The sequence below is a fragment of the Eriocheir sinensis genome, unplaced genomic scaffold (assembly GCF_024679095.1).
Source record: "Eriocheir sinensis breed Jianghai 21 unplaced genomic scaffold, ASM2467909v1 Scaffold113, whole genome shotgun sequence".
In the NCBI taxonomy this organism is placed as follows: Eukaryota; Metazoa; Arthropoda; class Malacostraca; order Decapoda; family Varunidae; genus Eriocheir; species Eriocheir sinensis.
In genome coordinates this window covers 663,945-681,444 of record NW_026110441.1, presented here as the reverse complement: position 1 = coordinate 681,444, position 17,500 = coordinate 663,945, and the positions used below count along the sequence as shown (strand labels likewise).

General features: G+C 45.8%; 3 protein-coding genes across 3 annotated transcripts in view; 1 reads left to right on the top strand and 2 right to left on the bottom strand.

Moving 5' to 3' along the window:
- LOC126989348 (uncharacterized) overlaps positions 1-7,563 on the top strand; it is a 16,874-nt gene extending 9,311 nt beyond the window's left edge. Inside the window, exons 7-10 of the mRNA XM_050847972.1 lie at positions 785-960; positions 4,492-4,645; positions 5,739-5,855; positions 7,213-7,563. Of these exons, the coding sequence (XP_050703929.1) occupies positions 785-960; positions 4,492-4,645; positions 5,739-5,855; positions 7,213-7,311 (546 nt within the window). The 3' untranslated portion in view covers positions 7,312-7,563. The remainder of the gene's footprint in view (positions 1-784; positions 961-4,491; positions 4,646-5,738; positions 5,856-7,212) is intronic.
- A 3,990-nt stretch (positions 7,564-11,553) lies between these two features.
- On the bottom strand, positions 11,554-12,972 carry LOC126989336 (gastrula zinc finger protein XlCGF8.2DB-like). Its single transcript, XM_050847966.1, has one exon. It carries the CDS (start codon positions 12,761-12,763, stop codon positions 11,750-11,752), a length of 1,014 nt encoding a protein of 337 aa, XP_050703923.1. The 5' UTR covers positions 12,764-12,972; the 3' UTR covers positions 11,554-11,749.
- A 3,905-nt stretch (positions 12,973-16,877) lies between these two features.
- Positions 16,878-17,500, bottom strand: part of LOC126989335 (gastrula zinc finger protein XlCGF7.1-like) — a 4,042-nt gene continuing 3,419 nt past the window's right edge. The window contains exon 2 of the mRNA XM_050847964.1: positions 16,878-17,500. This exon is cut by the window's right edge and continues 465 nt beyond it. Coding sequence (XP_050703921.1) covers positions 16,983-17,500 — 518 coding nt within the window. The 3' untranslated portion in view covers positions 16,878-16,982.

Here is a 17,500-nt window from a genome sequence, read left to right as displayed (position 1 = left end):
GGATTGGGAAGGAAGGGAAGGGGGGATGACAGGGAGGAAGGAAGGGGAAGGGTGGGGAGGAAGGATTGGGAAGGATGGGAAGGGGGGATGACAGGGAGGAAGGAAGGGGAAGGGTGGGGAGGAAGGATTGGGAAGGATGGGAAGGGGGGATGACAGGGAGGAAGGAAGGGGAAGGGTGGGGAGGAAGGATTGGGAAGGAAGGGAAGGGGGAATGACAGGGAGGAAGGAAGGGGAAGGGGGGATGGGAAGGAAGGGGAAATAAAGGGGAGAAAGTTATGTATAGGGAAGGGAAGAATTTATTACGGAAAGAAAGAAAAAATATTGGGAAAGATGGAAAAGGAGGAAGAGGAGAAGAAAAATGAGGGGAAGACATGGAAGAGGAAGAGGAGGAAGAGGAAGAAGAGGAACCAAGAAAATAAGGGAATAGGAGAGATGGAGATAAAGAGGAAGAGAAGAAAAACTATGTCACAATCCATAACATGAAAATAAAACATGTTCTCTCTCTCTCTCTCTCTCTCTCTCTCTCTCTCTCTTATTTCCTTTCCTCCACTTTATTCTCTCTCTCTCTCTCTCTCTCTCTCTCTCTCTCTCTCTCTCTCTCTCTCTCTCTCTCTCTCTCTCCTGTATCCTTACCTCCCATATCTTTCCTCCTCTCTCTCCCTCTTTCTCTCCATCTCTCCCTCCCTCCCATTGTCTGTTGGAGGCAATTAAGTTCCTCCGTAGAATATAGAGTGGAGGAAACGTCTTAATAATCTCTCTCTCTCTCTCTCTCTCTCTCTCTTAGGACTTGGGCGCCGCAGACTACCAACTCCTCAAGACCTCCACTGTGCCTCTGTATCAAAGAGTCTACAAAGGCCTACAGGTGTGTCCGGCCCTAGACACATGCATAGCCAAGGCAAGGGACACCAAATTTGCCTTCATTACCTGGAGAACTTACCTGGAAGACCGGATAGCCGTCAGGTAGGTGATCTGGTTCTTGTGGGTTGGTTACTTGAAGTCCAGAGTTTTTAAGTGATATTTTAAGTGTTTTCCTTCATTTTCCAGTGTGTTCTTGTGGTAATTTTGGTGGTCTGGGACTTTTTTTCTATTGTTCCTGTTTGGGCGGGTTGGTTACACTGAGCTAGTCCAGAGTTTTTGTGTGATATTTTAAGTGTTTTCCTTCATTTTCCAGTGTGTTCTTGCGGTAGTTTTGGTGGTCTGGGACTTTTTTCTATTGTTCCTGTTTGGGCGGGTTGGTTACACTGAGTCCAGAGTTTTTAAGTGATATTTTAAGTGTTTTCCTTCATTTTCCAGTGTGTTCTTGTGGTAATTTTGGTGGTCTGGGACTTTTTTCTATTGTTCCTGTTTGGGCGGGTTGGTTACACTGAGTCCAGAGTTTTTAAGTGATATTTTAAGTGTTTTCCTTCATTTTCCAGTGTGTTCTTGTGGTAATTTTGGTGGTCTGGGACTTTTTTCTATTGTTCCTGTTTGGGCGGGTTGGTTACACTGAGTCCAGAGTTTTTGTGTGATATTTTAAGTGTTTTCCTTCATTTTTTAGTGTGTTCTTGTGGTAATTTTTGGTAATCTGGGTAATTTTCTATCTTTTTTTTCTATTGTTTCTGTATGGGCGGGTTGGTTACAATGGGTCCAGAGTTCTACATATGGATTTCAGTGCTTTCCTTCATTTTTCAGTGTGTTTTGTGGTGTTTTCTGTGTTCTGAGTATTCTTCAATGTTCCCTGTATCCTCCACTTCACTGGTGTTGCGGTAACTTCACTGTGGTATAAAATATTAACGAAAATGTGACGAGATTCTCCCGCACACACCAAGATATTCAATGCTATAACGTAGGTCTGTATTTCTTCGTTTTCTTCTATTTCTCGTGTGTCCTCGTGGTGTTTTCTGTGCTCGGTGTGTTCTTCAATGTTCCCTGTATCCTCAGCTTCAATGGGGTGGCGGTAACTTCACTATGGTTTGAAATATTAACGAAAATGTGACGAAATTCTCCCGCACACACCACTAAGATATTCAATGCTGCGTAGGTCTGTATTTCTTCGTTTTCTTCTATTCCTCGTGTGTCCTCGTGGTGCTTTCTGTGCTCTGTGTGTTCTTCAATGTTCCCTGTATCCTCCACTTCACTGGTGTTGCGGTAAATTCACTGTGGTATAAAATATTAACGAAAATATGACGAGACTCTCACCCACACACCTCCAAGATATTCAATGCTATAACGTAGGTCTGTATTTCTTCGTTTTCTTCTATTTCTCGTGTGTCCTCGTGGTGTTTTCTGTGCCCTGAGTGTTCTTTAATATTCCCTGTATCCTCAGCTTCAATGGTGTTGCGGTAACTTCACTGTACTCGGAAATATTAACGAAAATGTGACGAGATTCTCCCGCACACACCTCCAAGATATTCAATGCAACGTAGGTCTGTATTTCTTCGTTTTCTTCTATTCCTCGTGTGTCCTCGTGGTGTTTTCTGTGCTCGGTGTGTTCTTTAATGTTCCCTGTATCCTCAGCTTCAATGGGGTGGCGGTAACTTCACTGTGGTATAAAATATTAACGAAAATGTGACGAGATTCTCCCGCACACACCTCCAAGATATTCAATGCTATAACGTAGGTCTGTATTTCTTCGTTTTCTTCTATTCCTCGTGTGTCCTCGTGGTGTTTTCTGTGCTCGGTGTGTTCTTCAGTGTTCCCTGTATCCTCAGCTTCAATGGTGTGGCGGTAACTTCACTGTGGTATAAAATATTAAGGAAAATGTGAGGACACTCGGGGTGGCCATCACGTCAGAGGTAAACACTGCGCGCGCATCTTAGGGCTGGGCACGATACGATTCCGGAATCGATTCCAGCGATTCCGCTTCAAGCTTCCAGGTATCGAGTGGTATGACTGGTATCGATACCTTGGCTTGACGATTCCACTAGCTTAATTTCTCCTGGCAATCTGGCAGACAATGGCATCGTGGAGGGAAAAACGGCATTTGATTGGTCGATACTCTGTGTCTGTGACGTCAGGCAAGTGTTGCCAGATGCGCGTGCCTCCGTCAGGCCCAGTACATAAATAAGGGTGGAGGAGCGACCCACGGCAGTCCAGAATCGTTTGGCAACTCCCGGCCGCGCGGGAGGCAGAACGATGGAAGCGATTCCGGAATCGATACCAGCGATTCCAACAGCCTCTGGAATCGGAATCGGCGATTCTCAAAAAAGCGATTCTTGCCCACCCCTAGCGCATCTCCCGTAGCATGAACCTCAAAAATGGGGTCAGGATTACTTTAAGCTCCTTTTCTCCATAATTACGAGCTTTATTACTGTAAATCCACTAACTCCACAATCGAAAAGAACTAAGTGAGTGTTGTGTAATATCAATAACCGCTCGTTGGATCATTTTGATGTTTCGTAGCAGATATTTAGGTCCTTCGAGGCTTTGATAAGGTGGTTTGACACGGGCAAGTTTTCCTCCTGCCAAGTGTGTGGGATATTAGTATTTGATGGGGGACTACGTTATTATATACCTATTTGGGGAGGCAATAGTACCCGTGGATCTCTCTCTCTCTCTCTCTCTCTCTCTCTCTCTCTCTCTCTCTCTCTCTCTCTCATCATATTTTTTTTTCTTCCATTATTCTTTTCTTCCTTCCTTCCTCCATTTCTTCCTTCCTTCTTTAGTTCCTTCTTTTCTTCCTTTAGTCCTGCCTTATCTCCTTACTTCTTTCTCTTCCTTCTTCCATTTTATTTACTTCATTTCTTATAATTTTCCATCCTTCCTTTCTTTCTTTCTTTCCCATTTTCTTCCTTTTTCCTTCCTCCTTCCAGTTTCTTTTATTTCCCTTTCCCTCATTCTCTTATATCCCTCTACTTCTCTCGGTATTCTATCTTTTTTTTTTCCTTCTTCCTCGATCCTCACGTCTCTCCTCCTTTCTACCTAATGAAAGGAGGGGATACTAATCATCAGATATTGGTATTTCAGGGGGCTAAGCTATTTATTTGGATTCTGGACCCCGCGTTATTTAAAAAACGCGTAAACCAAACTCGCGTAAATCGAGTTACCTGTAATACTCTCGATCGGATCTCTGGGCACATCCTTAACATTTTCTCGCCCAAGCTCACATATTTGAGAAGGCTTCCACGTACAGGAGTTGTGGTCATTTCCAGGGGTAGCTTTATGACCCTGCTGGTAGACTGACCCTTCGTCTGCACTATGAACCTAAACTACCAGCCATGATGAAGCCGACTGATCTCCTTTTTGACCTCTGGAAATAGTTGTTGTAAGGGCCGGGAGCTTCTGACAATGCCGTCCTTAGGGGTGTATTTTAAGACACCATCGCTTCTCACATCAACTATTTCTAAAGGTCAAAGAGCTAGGGCATCAATCGGGTTTTCATGAGTGCTTTTTAAGGTTCATGGCACAGAAGAAGGGTCAAACTACCACCAGGGTCATAAAACTACCCCTGGAAAGGCCTACAGCTCCTACGAAAGCCATGTCAAATATGTGAACTTTTGGTCTCTTCCCCAGGTTCACCAGTCCCACGGGGGAGAAGCAGCTGCACGTGGCCACTGGGGACATCTTCCCGGTGGAGCTGGGCTGGGCCATGAACCCCGGCTCCCCCTACAGGCACCATTTCGACGCCAATATAAGAGCCATGATTGAGAATGGTCTTGTGACTAAGGTAGGTAGGCAGCTGAATGTATGGGTATGTTTTTTTGGTAATCTCGGTGTTTTCAATTATTTATCCATCACCTCCGTTTCTGGTGTGACGGTAACCTTGCTATAGTCTGAATTATTAAAGGAATGTAGCTACACTTTCGTTAAACACACACACACACACGCACCCTTCCAAAATATGCAATGCTAAGCCTGTGTTTCTTCGCCTTCCTCTAATCCTCGTGTGTTCTCATAATGTTTTCTGTGTTCTTTAATGTTATCTGTATCCTCCACTTCACATCTCTCCTCTCGAAATTGACCTCTCTTTCGACCACTCCTCTTTACTCTTTCATACAGGAGCAGTGGCCTCGCTTCGACCAACTCTTGAGGCGTTCTGAGCTAGGCAACTTTTCAAACTTTCAAGAGGAGGGTATCAGGACATCTCTCCTCCCGAAATTGACCTCTCTTTCGACCACTCATCTACTCTTTTATATAGGAGCAGTGGCCTCGCTTCGACCAACTCTTGAGGCGTTCTGAGCTAGGCAACTTTTCAAACTTTCAAGAGGAGGGTATCAGGACATCTCTCCTCTCGAAATTGACCTCTTTCGACCACTCCTCTTTACTCTTTCATACAGGAGCAGTGGCCTCGCTTCGACCAACTCTTGAGGCGTTCTGAGCTAGGCAACTTTTCAAACTTTCAAGAGGAGGGTATCAGGACATCTCTCCTCTCGAAATTGACCTCTCTTTCGACCACTCCTCTTTACTCTTTTATATAGGAGCAGTTGCCTCGCTTCGACCAACTCTTGAGGCGTTCTGAGCTAGGCAACTTTTCAAACTTTCAAGAGGAGGGTATCAGGACATCTCTCCTCCCGAAATTGACCTCTCTTTCGACCACTCCTCTTTACTCTTTCATACAGGAGCAGTGGTTAGCGGGCTTTTCTTTTCTTTTCATTTTTTGCCTTGGTCTACTTCCTCTACACACATGCCGAGGAAAAGTGCAGGATCACCCAACTTCCCATCCCAATGTTCTGGTTTTCCTGTGTACGTCGCTTGCCCCACTTCAGCAGGGAGCGACACACATAAGGAGAGTGTAGGAAAATAATGATAAATTCTCCCAGTGGCTGCGAGACGTGATCAATGACCCCAAGAGGAGAGAGAGGGGTGACCTGACCTCCTCAACCACCACCATCACCTCCACCACCACCACCCAAGCCCTGGGCCTCCACCACCTCCAGGTAAGATAGACAGATAGATGGCAGATAAATATAGATAAATGCATTGATAGATAAAATATAGTTAGATACCTGGAGATGCAAATACAGATACATAGATAAATTAATACATAGATGCAGATAGATAGACGGGTATAGATGTAGCATAACTATGTAGATTGATAAATAGGGTGTGAGGGAGCAGTGTAACGATCAGAAGTGTGTGTCAGGGTGTATCACTGTGCAGTATAGTGTGTATCAGGGTGTATCACTGTGCAGTATAGTGTGTATCAGGGTGTAAGGAGTGAAGGTTTGCATTCTAGAGTGCGTTAGAGTATAACTGTACTTGTGGGTGTAACACTGTATTGTGGGTGTAGCTGAGTGTATATGGGTGTATAACTGAGAATATAATGACATTGTCCAGTGTATTCCCGGGTGTAGCTGAGTGCCCCCAATAGTGAATACAGTGTTATATAGTGTGGGTGTACCAGTCCAGGGTGTAGCTGAGTGCCCCCAATAGTGAATACAGTGTTATATAGTGCGGGTGTACCAGTCCAGGGTGTAGCTGAGTGCCCCCAATAGTGAATACAGTGTTATATAGTGTGGTGTACCAGTCCTGGGTGTAGCTGAGTGCCCCCAATAGTGAATACAGTGTTATATAGTGCAGGTGTACCAGTCCAGGGTGTAGCTGAGTGCCCCCAATAGTGAATACAGTGTTATATAGTGTGGGTGTACCAGTCCCGGGTGTAGCTGAGTGCCCCCAATAGTGAATACAGTGTTATATAGTGCGGGTGTACCAGTCCAGGGTGTAGCTGAGTGCCCCCAATAGTGAATACAGTGTTATATAGTGCGGGTGTACCAGTCCAGGGTGTAGCTGAGTGCCCCCAATAGTGAATACAGTGTTATATAGTGCAGGTGTACCAGTCCAGGGTGTAGCTGAGTGCCCCCAATAGTGAATACAGTGTTATATAGTGTGGGTGTACCAGTCCAGGGTGTAGCTGAGTGCCCCCAATAGTGAATACAGTGTTATATAGTGTGGGTGTACCAGTCCAGGGTGTAGCTGAGTGCCCCCAATAGTGAATACAGTGTTATATAGTGTGGGTGTACCAGTCCAGGGTGTAGCTGAGTGCCCCCAATAGTGAATACAGTGTTATATAGTGTGAGTGTACCAGTCCAGGGTGTAGCTGAGTGCCCCCAATAGTGAATACAGTGTTATATAGTGCGGGTGTACCAGTCCAGGGTGTAGCTGAGTGCCCCCAATAGTGAATACAGTGTTATATAGTGTGGGTGTACCAGTCCAGGGTGTAGCTGAGTGTACTGGTGCACCATTGCTCTGGGGTGCACAGGGATGGGGTGTAACCTTCTCTTGGGTGTGTTCCAGGGTGTGTTTTACTTCCTGGGTATTGGCTACATGACGTCCTCTCTGGCATTCCTCACTGAAGCTCTTCTCACCTGGAGGGGGCATGGACGCCTTAGCTAGGCTGTTATAACACCTCGGACCCCTACTTAGGTCTTGTGACGTCCCAGCCAACGTGCAATGAACCTTTTCGTTAAGTACGCCAACTGACCCTTTACATGATGCCGTAACATTTTCACCTTTAAATCAATGTTGGGTTGAACACTTTTTATGTGAGTGTCCAGGACCATACTGTGGAAGGTGACCCATGTCAGCCTAACCTGATCTTCTGCACAGTGTTGTGTACTCACGCATGACCAATAATAAAACCCTTGCAACAGTTGCTGCTCTCCTTCCCTTGATCCTGAGTGGGTTGGTAAAGGTTAAGTTGGGGGCACACGCCACAGCTGCGCATGGCCTCGGTGCTCATATATGTTGCATTTGTATACAAGGTGGGTTTAAAAAATGTTCAATTTGCTAAACCACTTTTTGTATGTTTTTCCATTATCTTACAATTGCTTAGGATTTGTTAAGCTCATAAAAAATGAAAAATCGTCCGGCAGCACGGACGGTTGAAGTGGCCGGCACCGCACGGGTTAAAGAAGACTGGCAGTGTTTTTTTTTTTTTTTTTTTTTTTTTTTTTACGTCGCTGCCTGTTGCGCCGGTAGGCATCTTCCTCGTGGGGCCTGATGGTCGGCCCAAGGCTTCTTCCAGGTGGGGCCTGATGGTCGGCCCAGCCCGTTCTGGCGCAGGTGAGTGTTTATAGTGGCGCCATCTTGCATTGGCTCATGCTGCCCCCCGGAACTCGTTCTTGATTCGCTTGGACGGCTTCCTCTAGAGTCCGGGTTGATGGGTGGTCTTCAGGACAGCATGTGGGAAGTTTTAAGCCACTCGGTGGTGACTGAAAAATCCGAGTGGTAGCGTGGGGATTCGAACCCGCGTCGTCCATCACGCGGTGAATGTGGGCCCAAAACGCTACCAGTTCGGCCACCGCCTACCCTGTGTAGTAGTAGTAGTGTAGTAGTTTAGTCTGTCTATTTAGCATTTAATTTTGAACAATATCTGAAAAGTCAGAATGATTGAACACTGATTCTGATGACTGATACCGATTGACTGATTGAGTCCGATTCACTGTAAAAAAAAATAATAATAATAATAATAATAAAATGCTGCAAATGTCGTCTTCGATAGCTTTCAAAGTACCGCATGATTTTTTTAGTGCGGCCCGCGGTAGTGCGTTATTTTCAGAAATTTTGCGGTAGTGCTAAGTACCGCACTTGCCCACCTCTGATAAGTCTTAGTTTACTGTGTGACTTACCTTCATCACTAGCAGAGGAGGAGGAGGAGGAGGAGGAGGAGGAGGAGACAAACACATCCTCTCATATAAAGTCCCAATATAATTCCTTCCTTTCCTCGTGTGTCCTCATGGTGTAAACCTTAAAACACAATGATGGTAAATTAGAAACAGCTGACACTGTTCACAAACTCTCCCTTAGATGGTCTACTTACAGATATAAACCAAAAACGCAATAATACACAATAACAGGACATGTACAGCAGTGATGAGTTGCCTGAGGGGTACATGCAGTCACCAGGAGGCACCGTGTAGGTCATGAAGAGCTGCACAGATGTGGTGTGGAGGCGAGAATGAGGCGTGGAGTGTAGTGGTGGAGTGGGTAGACTAGCTTCCACTGAGACAGCTTGGATACATTATAAACAGGCTCGGTATTGGTGGAGAAGGTTTCCGAGAGCCAGATTTAATGTTAGGGAGGGATAGGGAGATGGTATTGGTGGAGAGGGTTTCCGAGAGCCAGATTTAATGGTAGGGAGGGATAGGGAGATGGTATTGGTGGAGAGGGTTTCCGAGAGCCAGATTTAATGTTAGGGAGGGATAGGGAGATGGTATTGGTGGAGAGGGTTTCCGAGAGCCAGATTTAATGGTAGGGAGGGATAGGGAGATGGTATTGGTGGAGAGGGTTTCCAAGAGCCAGATTTAATGGTAGGGAGGAATAGGGAGATGGTATTGGCGGAGAGGGTTTCCGAGAGCCAGATTTAATGGTAGGGAGGGATAGGGAGATGGTATTGGCGGAGAGGGTTTCCGAGAGCCAGATTTAATGGTAGGGAGGGATAGGGAGATGGTATTGGTGGAGAGGGTTTCCGAGAGCCAGATTTAATGTTAGGGAGGATAGGAGATGGTATTGGTGGAGAGGGTTTCGAGCCAGATTTAATGGTAGGGAGGAATAGGAGATGGTATTGGTGGAGAGGGTTTCCGAGAGCCAGATTTAATGGTAGGGAGGGATAGGGAGATGGTATTGGTGGAGAGGGTTTCCGAGAGCCAGATTTAATGTTAGGGAGGGATAGGAGGATGGTATTGGTGGAGAGGGTTTCCGAGAGCCAGATTTAATGTTAGGGAGGGATAGGAGGATGGTATTGGTGGAGAGGGTTTCCGAGAGCCAGATTTAATGGTAGGGAGGGATAGGGAGATGGTATTGATGGAGAGAGTTTCCGAGAGCCAGATTTAATGGTAGGGAGGGATAGGGAGATGGTATTGGTGGAGAGGGTTTCCGAGAGCCAGATTTAATGGTAGGAAGGGATAGGGAGATGGTATTGGTGGAGAGGGTTTCCGAGAGCCAGATTTAATGTTAGGGAGGGATAGGGAGATGGTATTGGTGGAGAGGGTTTCCGAGAGCCAGATTTAATGGTAGGGAGGGATAGGGAGATGGTATTGGTGGAGAGGGTTTCCGAGAGCCAGATTTAATGGTAGGGAGGGATAGGGAGATGGTATTGGTGGAGAGGGTTTCCGAGAGCCAGATTTAATGGTAGGGAGGAATAGGGAGATGGTATTGGTGGAGAGGGTTTCCGAGAGCCAGATTTAATGGTAGGGAGGAATAGGGAGATCAGTGTTAAGCAGCGTTGACAAATTATCGTACCCATCGCATTTAATTTTCGTAGTTGCTAACCGATAATTATAACAACGAAAAACATCAACATTCAACGGTTTTAACACTAACTTTGATTTTCTCACGTTACTTGTGTAGGTACGAGAGTTTGGGGCATAAAAATGATTGATACGATATGCGGTTAATGCACTAATTTGGCAACGCTGGTGCTTAGGTGGATGGACGGACTGTGTTGCCAGATCTACCGAAATATCTGGAGATGTACTGAAATTTCGATGAATCTCAGAAATAACTTATCAATCTCATGAATAATTTGTATATTGCTTTTCCAAATTTTCACCAGTTATAAAAAAATATTGATATAATGCTTTTTTACTTAATTTCATCTTCATAACATATATCGCAAGAACCACTACATATATATTAAAGTGCGTCTGCCGAATTTTTACCTACCTACTGAATTTTCTCGCAATAATCTACTGAAGTTTCCTCTGCACCATCTGGCAACACTGTGGATGGATGGCATGTATGCTTGGAGGGAGGCGGAGGTGGTGTGTGCATATACAAAAATTTAATGGAAGGGAGGGATAGGAAAGTGAGCGCTGAGGTGGATGAACGGACAGCATGAACACTTGGAGGGAGGCGGAGGTGGTGTGTGAGGATACAAAAAGGAAGAACAGGTGCAGGAAGAGCTGGAGACTTTTGACATGGGCACACCCTTCAGAGGATACAGTATCACACCCACCCACACCCACACACACACACACACACACACTCTGTAAGGTCTATACTGTAAGCTATCCACCACACCTGCAGATACAAGATTCCCTCCTCACAGGTGTGTCTTGACATGGCAGGTAATAGAGTTTTTTGGTGGTGAAACACTTGCCACAAATATCACACTTTGGTTGATATTATAAGACAATTTCGCTTCTCAGATCAGCTATTTCTGAAGGTCAAACAGGGGGTCAATTGGGTTGTAATGTGTGTTTCTTTAGGTTCATGGTACAGAGGAAGGGTCAGACTACCACCAGGGTCATAAAACTACTTCTAGAAATGCCTAAAACTCCTACGAAAGCCTTGTCAAATGTGTGTTTCTTTAGGTTCATGGTACAGAGGAAGGGTCACACTACCACCAGGGTCATAAAACTACTTCAAGAAATGCCTAAAACTCCTACGAAAGCCTTGTCAAATGTGTGTTTCTTTAGGTTCATGGTACAGAGGAAGGGTCACACTACCACCAGGGTCATAAAACTACTTCTAGAAATGCCTAAAACTCCTACGAAAGCCTTGTCAAATGTGTGTTTCTTTAGGTTCATGGTACAGAGGAAGGGTCACACTACCACCAGGGTCATAAAACTACTTCTAGAAATGCCTAAAACTCCGACGAAAGCCTTGTCAAATATGTGTTTCTTTAGGTTCATGGTACAGAGGAAGGGTCACACTACCACCAGGGTCATAAAACTACTTCAAGAAATGCCTAAAACTCCGATGAAAGCCTTGTCAAATGTGTGTTTCTTTAGGTTCATGGTACAGAGGAAGGGTCATAAAACTACTTCTAGAAATGCCTAAAACTCCTACGATAGCCTAGTCAAATATGTGAACTTTGGCGACGAAATGTTTAGTAATGCGGCCCATAAACTTTATCTCCAGTGTGGATGAGCATGTGGGTGTTGAGGTCACCTTGACGAAGAAATCTTTCCCCACAATCTTCACACTTAAAGTTTTTAGTACTAATGTGAGTAACCATGTGTGCCTTGAGGCCATCTTTACAGGCAAATGTTTTTCCACAATAGTCACACACAAAGTTTTTAGTAAGAGTAGAAAGCCTTTCCCCACAATGTTCACACTCAAGGTCTTTAGCATCTGTGTGGGTAAGTAAGTGTTTCTTGAGGCCACATTTCTGAGTAAACTTTTTCCCACAATGTTCACACTCAAGTTTTTTTGGGTCAGTGTGGATGTGCATGTGTGTTCTCAGACCCCTTGGCTGGGTGAACCTCTTCCCACAGTAATCGCACTCAAAGCTTTTAGTGCCAGAGTGGAGGAGCATGTGTTGGTTGAGGTCGCCTTTACGAAGAAACGTTTTCCCACACTGATCACACTCAAAGTTTCTAATACTGGTGTGGAGAACAATGTGTCTAGTAAAGGAGCTTTTAGTGGTAAACTTTTTTCCACAGTGTTCACACTCAAAGTCTCTAACACCTGTGTGGACAACCATGTGTGTTTTGAGTTTACTTTTAGTAATAAACTTTTTCCCACAGTGTTCACACTCAAAGTTTCTAACACCAGTGTGGATGGCCATGTGTTTATTGAGACCATTTTTGCGAGTAAACTTTTTCTCACACAGTTCACACTCAAAGTTTTTGGTGCCAGCGTGGGTAAGGATGTGTAATGTGAGGCTTGATTTTTGAGTGAACCTTTTTTCACACTGTTCACACTCAAAGTTTTTAACACCAGTGTGGACGACCATGTGTATTTTGACGGCACTTTTTCCATTAAACTTTTTCCCACACAGTTCACACTCAACTTTCCCAACAGCAGTGTGTGTATTGGGGTGTTCAGTGTTGCCACCCTCAGCAGTGACCTGCCGCTGGTCCGGGCTGTCTGTGTCGCTGCCTGGCCCCACATCCTCCATTGTGGCACCACTCCTGGCAGACAACCCTGGAGGTGGGAGGGGGGGCCAGCATGGGCCACTCCTGCAGGAGGCCCCAAGGCAAGGTGAGCTGCAGTGCTGAGGGAAGCGGCGAGGAGTCCCGGCGGTGCTGCTGACCTTGGCCTCAGCACCTGCAAGAGTGGTGGTCGTCAGCACACAACAGTGAACCAAACTAACCTAACCAAACTAAATCTAAGGTAACTTGACATGACCTAACTACCTATAAGCTAACACAGGCTGTGCAGGGCATGGTGGCCGTAGATTTGATGTACGGGGGGCCAAGATTCAAACACGGTATATGATTAATATTCATTTGCACAAAAAATGAAGCCCAAAACATTCAACTGAACAACAAAATAATATTAAATGAAAAAAAAAAAAGAGGAAATGGCAATAAAGGATATCAATACCGCCTTTAACCCGGTAGCATCAACGGGCCAAATTTGTGGCTTTACCGTGTAGCAGCGACGGGCCAAATTTGTGGCTTTACCGTGTAGCAGCGACGGGCCAAATTTGTGGCTTTACCATGTAGCAGCGACGGGCCAAATTTGTGGCTTTACCATGTACCAGCGACGGGCCAAATTTGTGGCTTTACCATGTAGCAGCGACCGGACAAATTTGTGGCTTTACCGTGTAGCAGCGACGGGCCAAATTTGTGGCTTTACCATGAAGCAGCGACGGGCCAAATTTGTGGCTTTACCGTGTAGCAGCGATGGGCCAAATTTGTGGCTTTACCGTGTAGCAGCGATGGGCCAAATTTGTGGCTTTACCGTGTAGCAGCAAAGAGCCAAATTTGTGGCTTTACCGTGTAGCAGCGAAGAGCCAAATTTGTGGCTTTACCGTGTAGCAGTGAGGGCCAAATTTGTGGCTTTACCATGTAGCATCGACGGGCCAAATTTGTGGCTTTACCATGAAGCAGCAACGGGCCAAATTTGTGGCTTTACCATGAAGCAGCAACGGGCCAAATTTGTGGCTTTACCATGAAGCATCGACGGGCCAAATTTGTGGCTTTACCATGAAGCAGCGACGGGCCAAATTTGTGGCTTTACCATGAAGCAGCGACGGGCCAAATTTGTGGCTTTACCGTGTAGCAGCGACGGGCCAAATTTGTGGCTTTACCGTGTAGCAGCGACGGGCCAAATTTGTGGCTTTACCATGTAGCAGCGACGGGCCAAATTTGTGGCTTTACCGTGTAGCAGCGATGGGCCAAATTTGTGGCTTTACCATGTAGCAGCGACGGGCCAAATTTGTGGCTTACCATGTAGCAGCGACAGACAAATTTGTGGCTTTACCGTGTAGCAGTGACGGGCCAAATTTGTGGCTTTACCATGAAGCAGCGACGGGCCAAATTTGTGGCTTTACCTTGTAGCATCGACGGGCCAAATTTGTGGCTTTACCGTGTAGCAGCCACGGGCCAAATTTGTGGCTTTACCATGTAGCAGCGACGGGCCAAATTTGTGGCTTTACCGTGTAGCAGCAATGGGCCAAATTTGTGGCTTTACCATGTAGCAGCAACGGGCCAAATTTGTGTCTTTACCGTGTAGCAGCGACGGGCCAAATTTGTGGCTTTACCATGAAGCAGCAACGGGCCAAATTTGTGGCTTTACCGTGTAGCAGCGACGGGCCAAATTTGTGGCTTTACCATGAAGCAGCAACGGGCCAAATTTGTGGCTTTACCGTGTAGCAGCGACGGGCCAAATTTGTGGCTTTACCGTGTAGCAGCGACGGGCCAAATTTGTGGCTTTACCGTGTAGCAGCGACGGGCCAAATTTGTGGCTTTACCGTGTAGCAGCGACGGGCCAAATTTGTGGCTTTACCGTGTAGCAGCAACGGGCCAAATTTGTGCCATGATATAAGCCCCACAAAATAGATGATACATAATCTGATCACAAATGCTTTGATATATATTATGAAATGGTTTGTGTGAGGGGTGATTTTTTCTTATTTTTCTCGCTTAGAGGGACCATTAAGAAACATGATCCCCGCTGCTACCACCTTCTACATCATCTATTTCCAAAGGCCAAAAAGTAGATGAGGTGGGTCTTCAGGAGTGCTATTCTAGGTTCATGCTACAGAAGAAAGGTCAGCCTACCACCAGGGTCATAAACTACCCTGGGAAATGCCCCAAACTCCTACGAAAGCCTTGCGAAATATGTGCTTGAGTGCCAAAATGTTTAACCCGGTAGCAGCAGGGATCATGTTTCTTAATGGTCCCTCTAAGCGAGAAAAATGGGAAAAAATCAGCACTCACTCAAACCATTTCATAATATATATCAAAGCATTTGTGATCAGATTATGTATCATCTATTTTGGGGGGTTTAAATCATGGCACAAATTTGGCCCGTCGCTGCTACACGGTAAAGCCACAAATTTGGCCCGTCGCTGCTACACGGTAAAGCCACAAATTTATAACGACGCTGCTACACGGTAAAGACACAAATTTGGCCCGTCGCTGCTACACGGTAAAGCCACAAATTTGGCCCGTCGCTGCTACACGGTAAAGCCACAAATTTGGCCCGTCGCTGCTACACGGTAAAGCCACAAATTTCGCCCGTCGCTGCTACACGGTAAAGCCACAAATTTCGCCCGTCGCTGCTACACGGTAAAGCCACAAATTTCGCCCGTCGCTGCTACCAGGTTAAGTACGCCAACTGACCCTTTACATGATGCCGTAACATTTTCACCTTTAAATCAATGTTGGGTTGAACACTTTTTACGTGAGTGTTCAGGACCGTACTGTGGAAGGTGACCCATGTTAACCTAGCCTGATCTTCTACACAGTGTTGTCTACTCACACATGACCAAAAAGAAAACCCTTGCCAGAGTTATTGGTGAGTGTTCAGGACCATATTGTAGAGGCTTAACTTATGAAGAAAGAGTGAAGCAGCTGAAACTAATGGCACTGGAACAGAGGAGGAAGTTTTGGGAAAGTTTCGTTTAGTCGGCGCAACATCTGTGGTCATATGCCGGAGAGAAACAGAAGGGGAAGGAATTATAGGAGAAGGGAAAGTTTCGTTTAGTCGGCGCAACATCTGTGGTCATATGCCGGAGAGAGAGACAGAAGGGGAAGGAATTATAGAAGAAGGGAAAGTTTCGTTTAGTCGGCGCAACATCTGTGGTCATATGTCGGAGAGAGACAGAAGGGGAAGGAATTATAGGAGAAGGGAAAGTTTCGTTTAGTCGGCGCAACATCTGTGGTCATATGCCGGAGAGAGAGACAGAAGGGGAAGGAATTATAGGAGAAGGGAAAGTTTGGTTTAGTCGGCGCAACATCTGTGGTCATATGCCGGAGAGAGACAGAAGGGGAAGGAATTATAGGAGAAGGGAAAGTTTCGTTTAGTCGGCGCAACATCTGTGGTCATATGCCGGAGAGAGACAGAAGGGGAAGGAATTATAGGAGAAGGGAAAGTTTCGTTTAGTCAGCGCAACATCTGTGGTCATATGCCGGAGAGAGAGACAGAAGGGGAAGGAATTATAGAAGAAGGTTAAGTTTGGTTTAGTCGGCGCAACATCTGTGGTCATATGCCGGAGAGAGACAGAAGGGGAAGGAATTATAGGAGAAGGGAACAGACCCCAGGAGACGGGACACATCACACAACCCCCGATTAATACCTGGTACCCATTCACTGCGGGGTGAGGAGGAAGAGGAGATCTGATTGTCGTGTGCAGGGCGCTGAGTGGGATGGTAAAGTGGACAAAGATATAATAATGAGGGATAAAAGAGAATCAAGAGGCCATGGAGGGAAGATGAAAGAGGAAGCCTGGAGGAGAGACATAGAGGAACAGCTTTCCACAGAGTGCTGGATACCTGGAACGGCCTGGAAAAGATGTGGTCCACGCCAAGACCTTTCATGATTCTAAGGCAAAATTGGATTATAGTAGATATAGAAATGGAACAGTACAAGCGTGGCCCTTTCCTGTATACCACTACTAAGTAAATAAATACAACCTCTACAAATACACACCTCCCTCCCCACATGAGACAGGTTAATGACACACACACAAAGACTAGATTCTATAATGCAAACTATCCACAACCTCTGTAGATACACGCCTCCCTCTCCACATGATCAGATAGGTTAATGACACACACACAAAGACTGTAGATTCTTTAATGCAAACTATCCACAACCTCTGTAGATACACACCTCCCTCCCCATATGATCAGACAGGTTAATGACACACACACAAAGACTAGAGGTCAAGGTGTGTGGGTATGCACGTGTTTTAAGAGTTGTTGTTTTACAGTAAACCGTTTCCCACAATGTTCACACTCCAGTTGTTTTGGAGCGGTGTGGATAAGTATGTGGCTTCTTAGACCTTTTCGCTGGGCAAATCTTTTCCAGCAGTAGTCACACTCAAAGCTTTTAGTAGCAGTGTGGATGAGCATGTGTTGACTGAGGTCATCTTTAAGTAAAAACTTTTTCCCACACTGTTCACACTCAAAGTTTCTGATGCCAGTGTGGCGGACCATGTGTGTTTTGAGGTTATCATTACATTTAAACTTTTTCCCACACTGTTCACACTTAAAGTTCCTGATGCCACTGTGGAGGAACACGTGTCTTCTGAGGCTACCTTTACTAGTAACCTTTTTCCCACACAGTTCACACTCAAAGTTCCTAACAGCAGTGTGTGTGGGGGGGTGTTCAGTATTGCCACCCTCAGCAGTGAGCCTCTGCCCAGCCTGCACACACCCGAGCCTTCCCTCGCCTGCCTGGC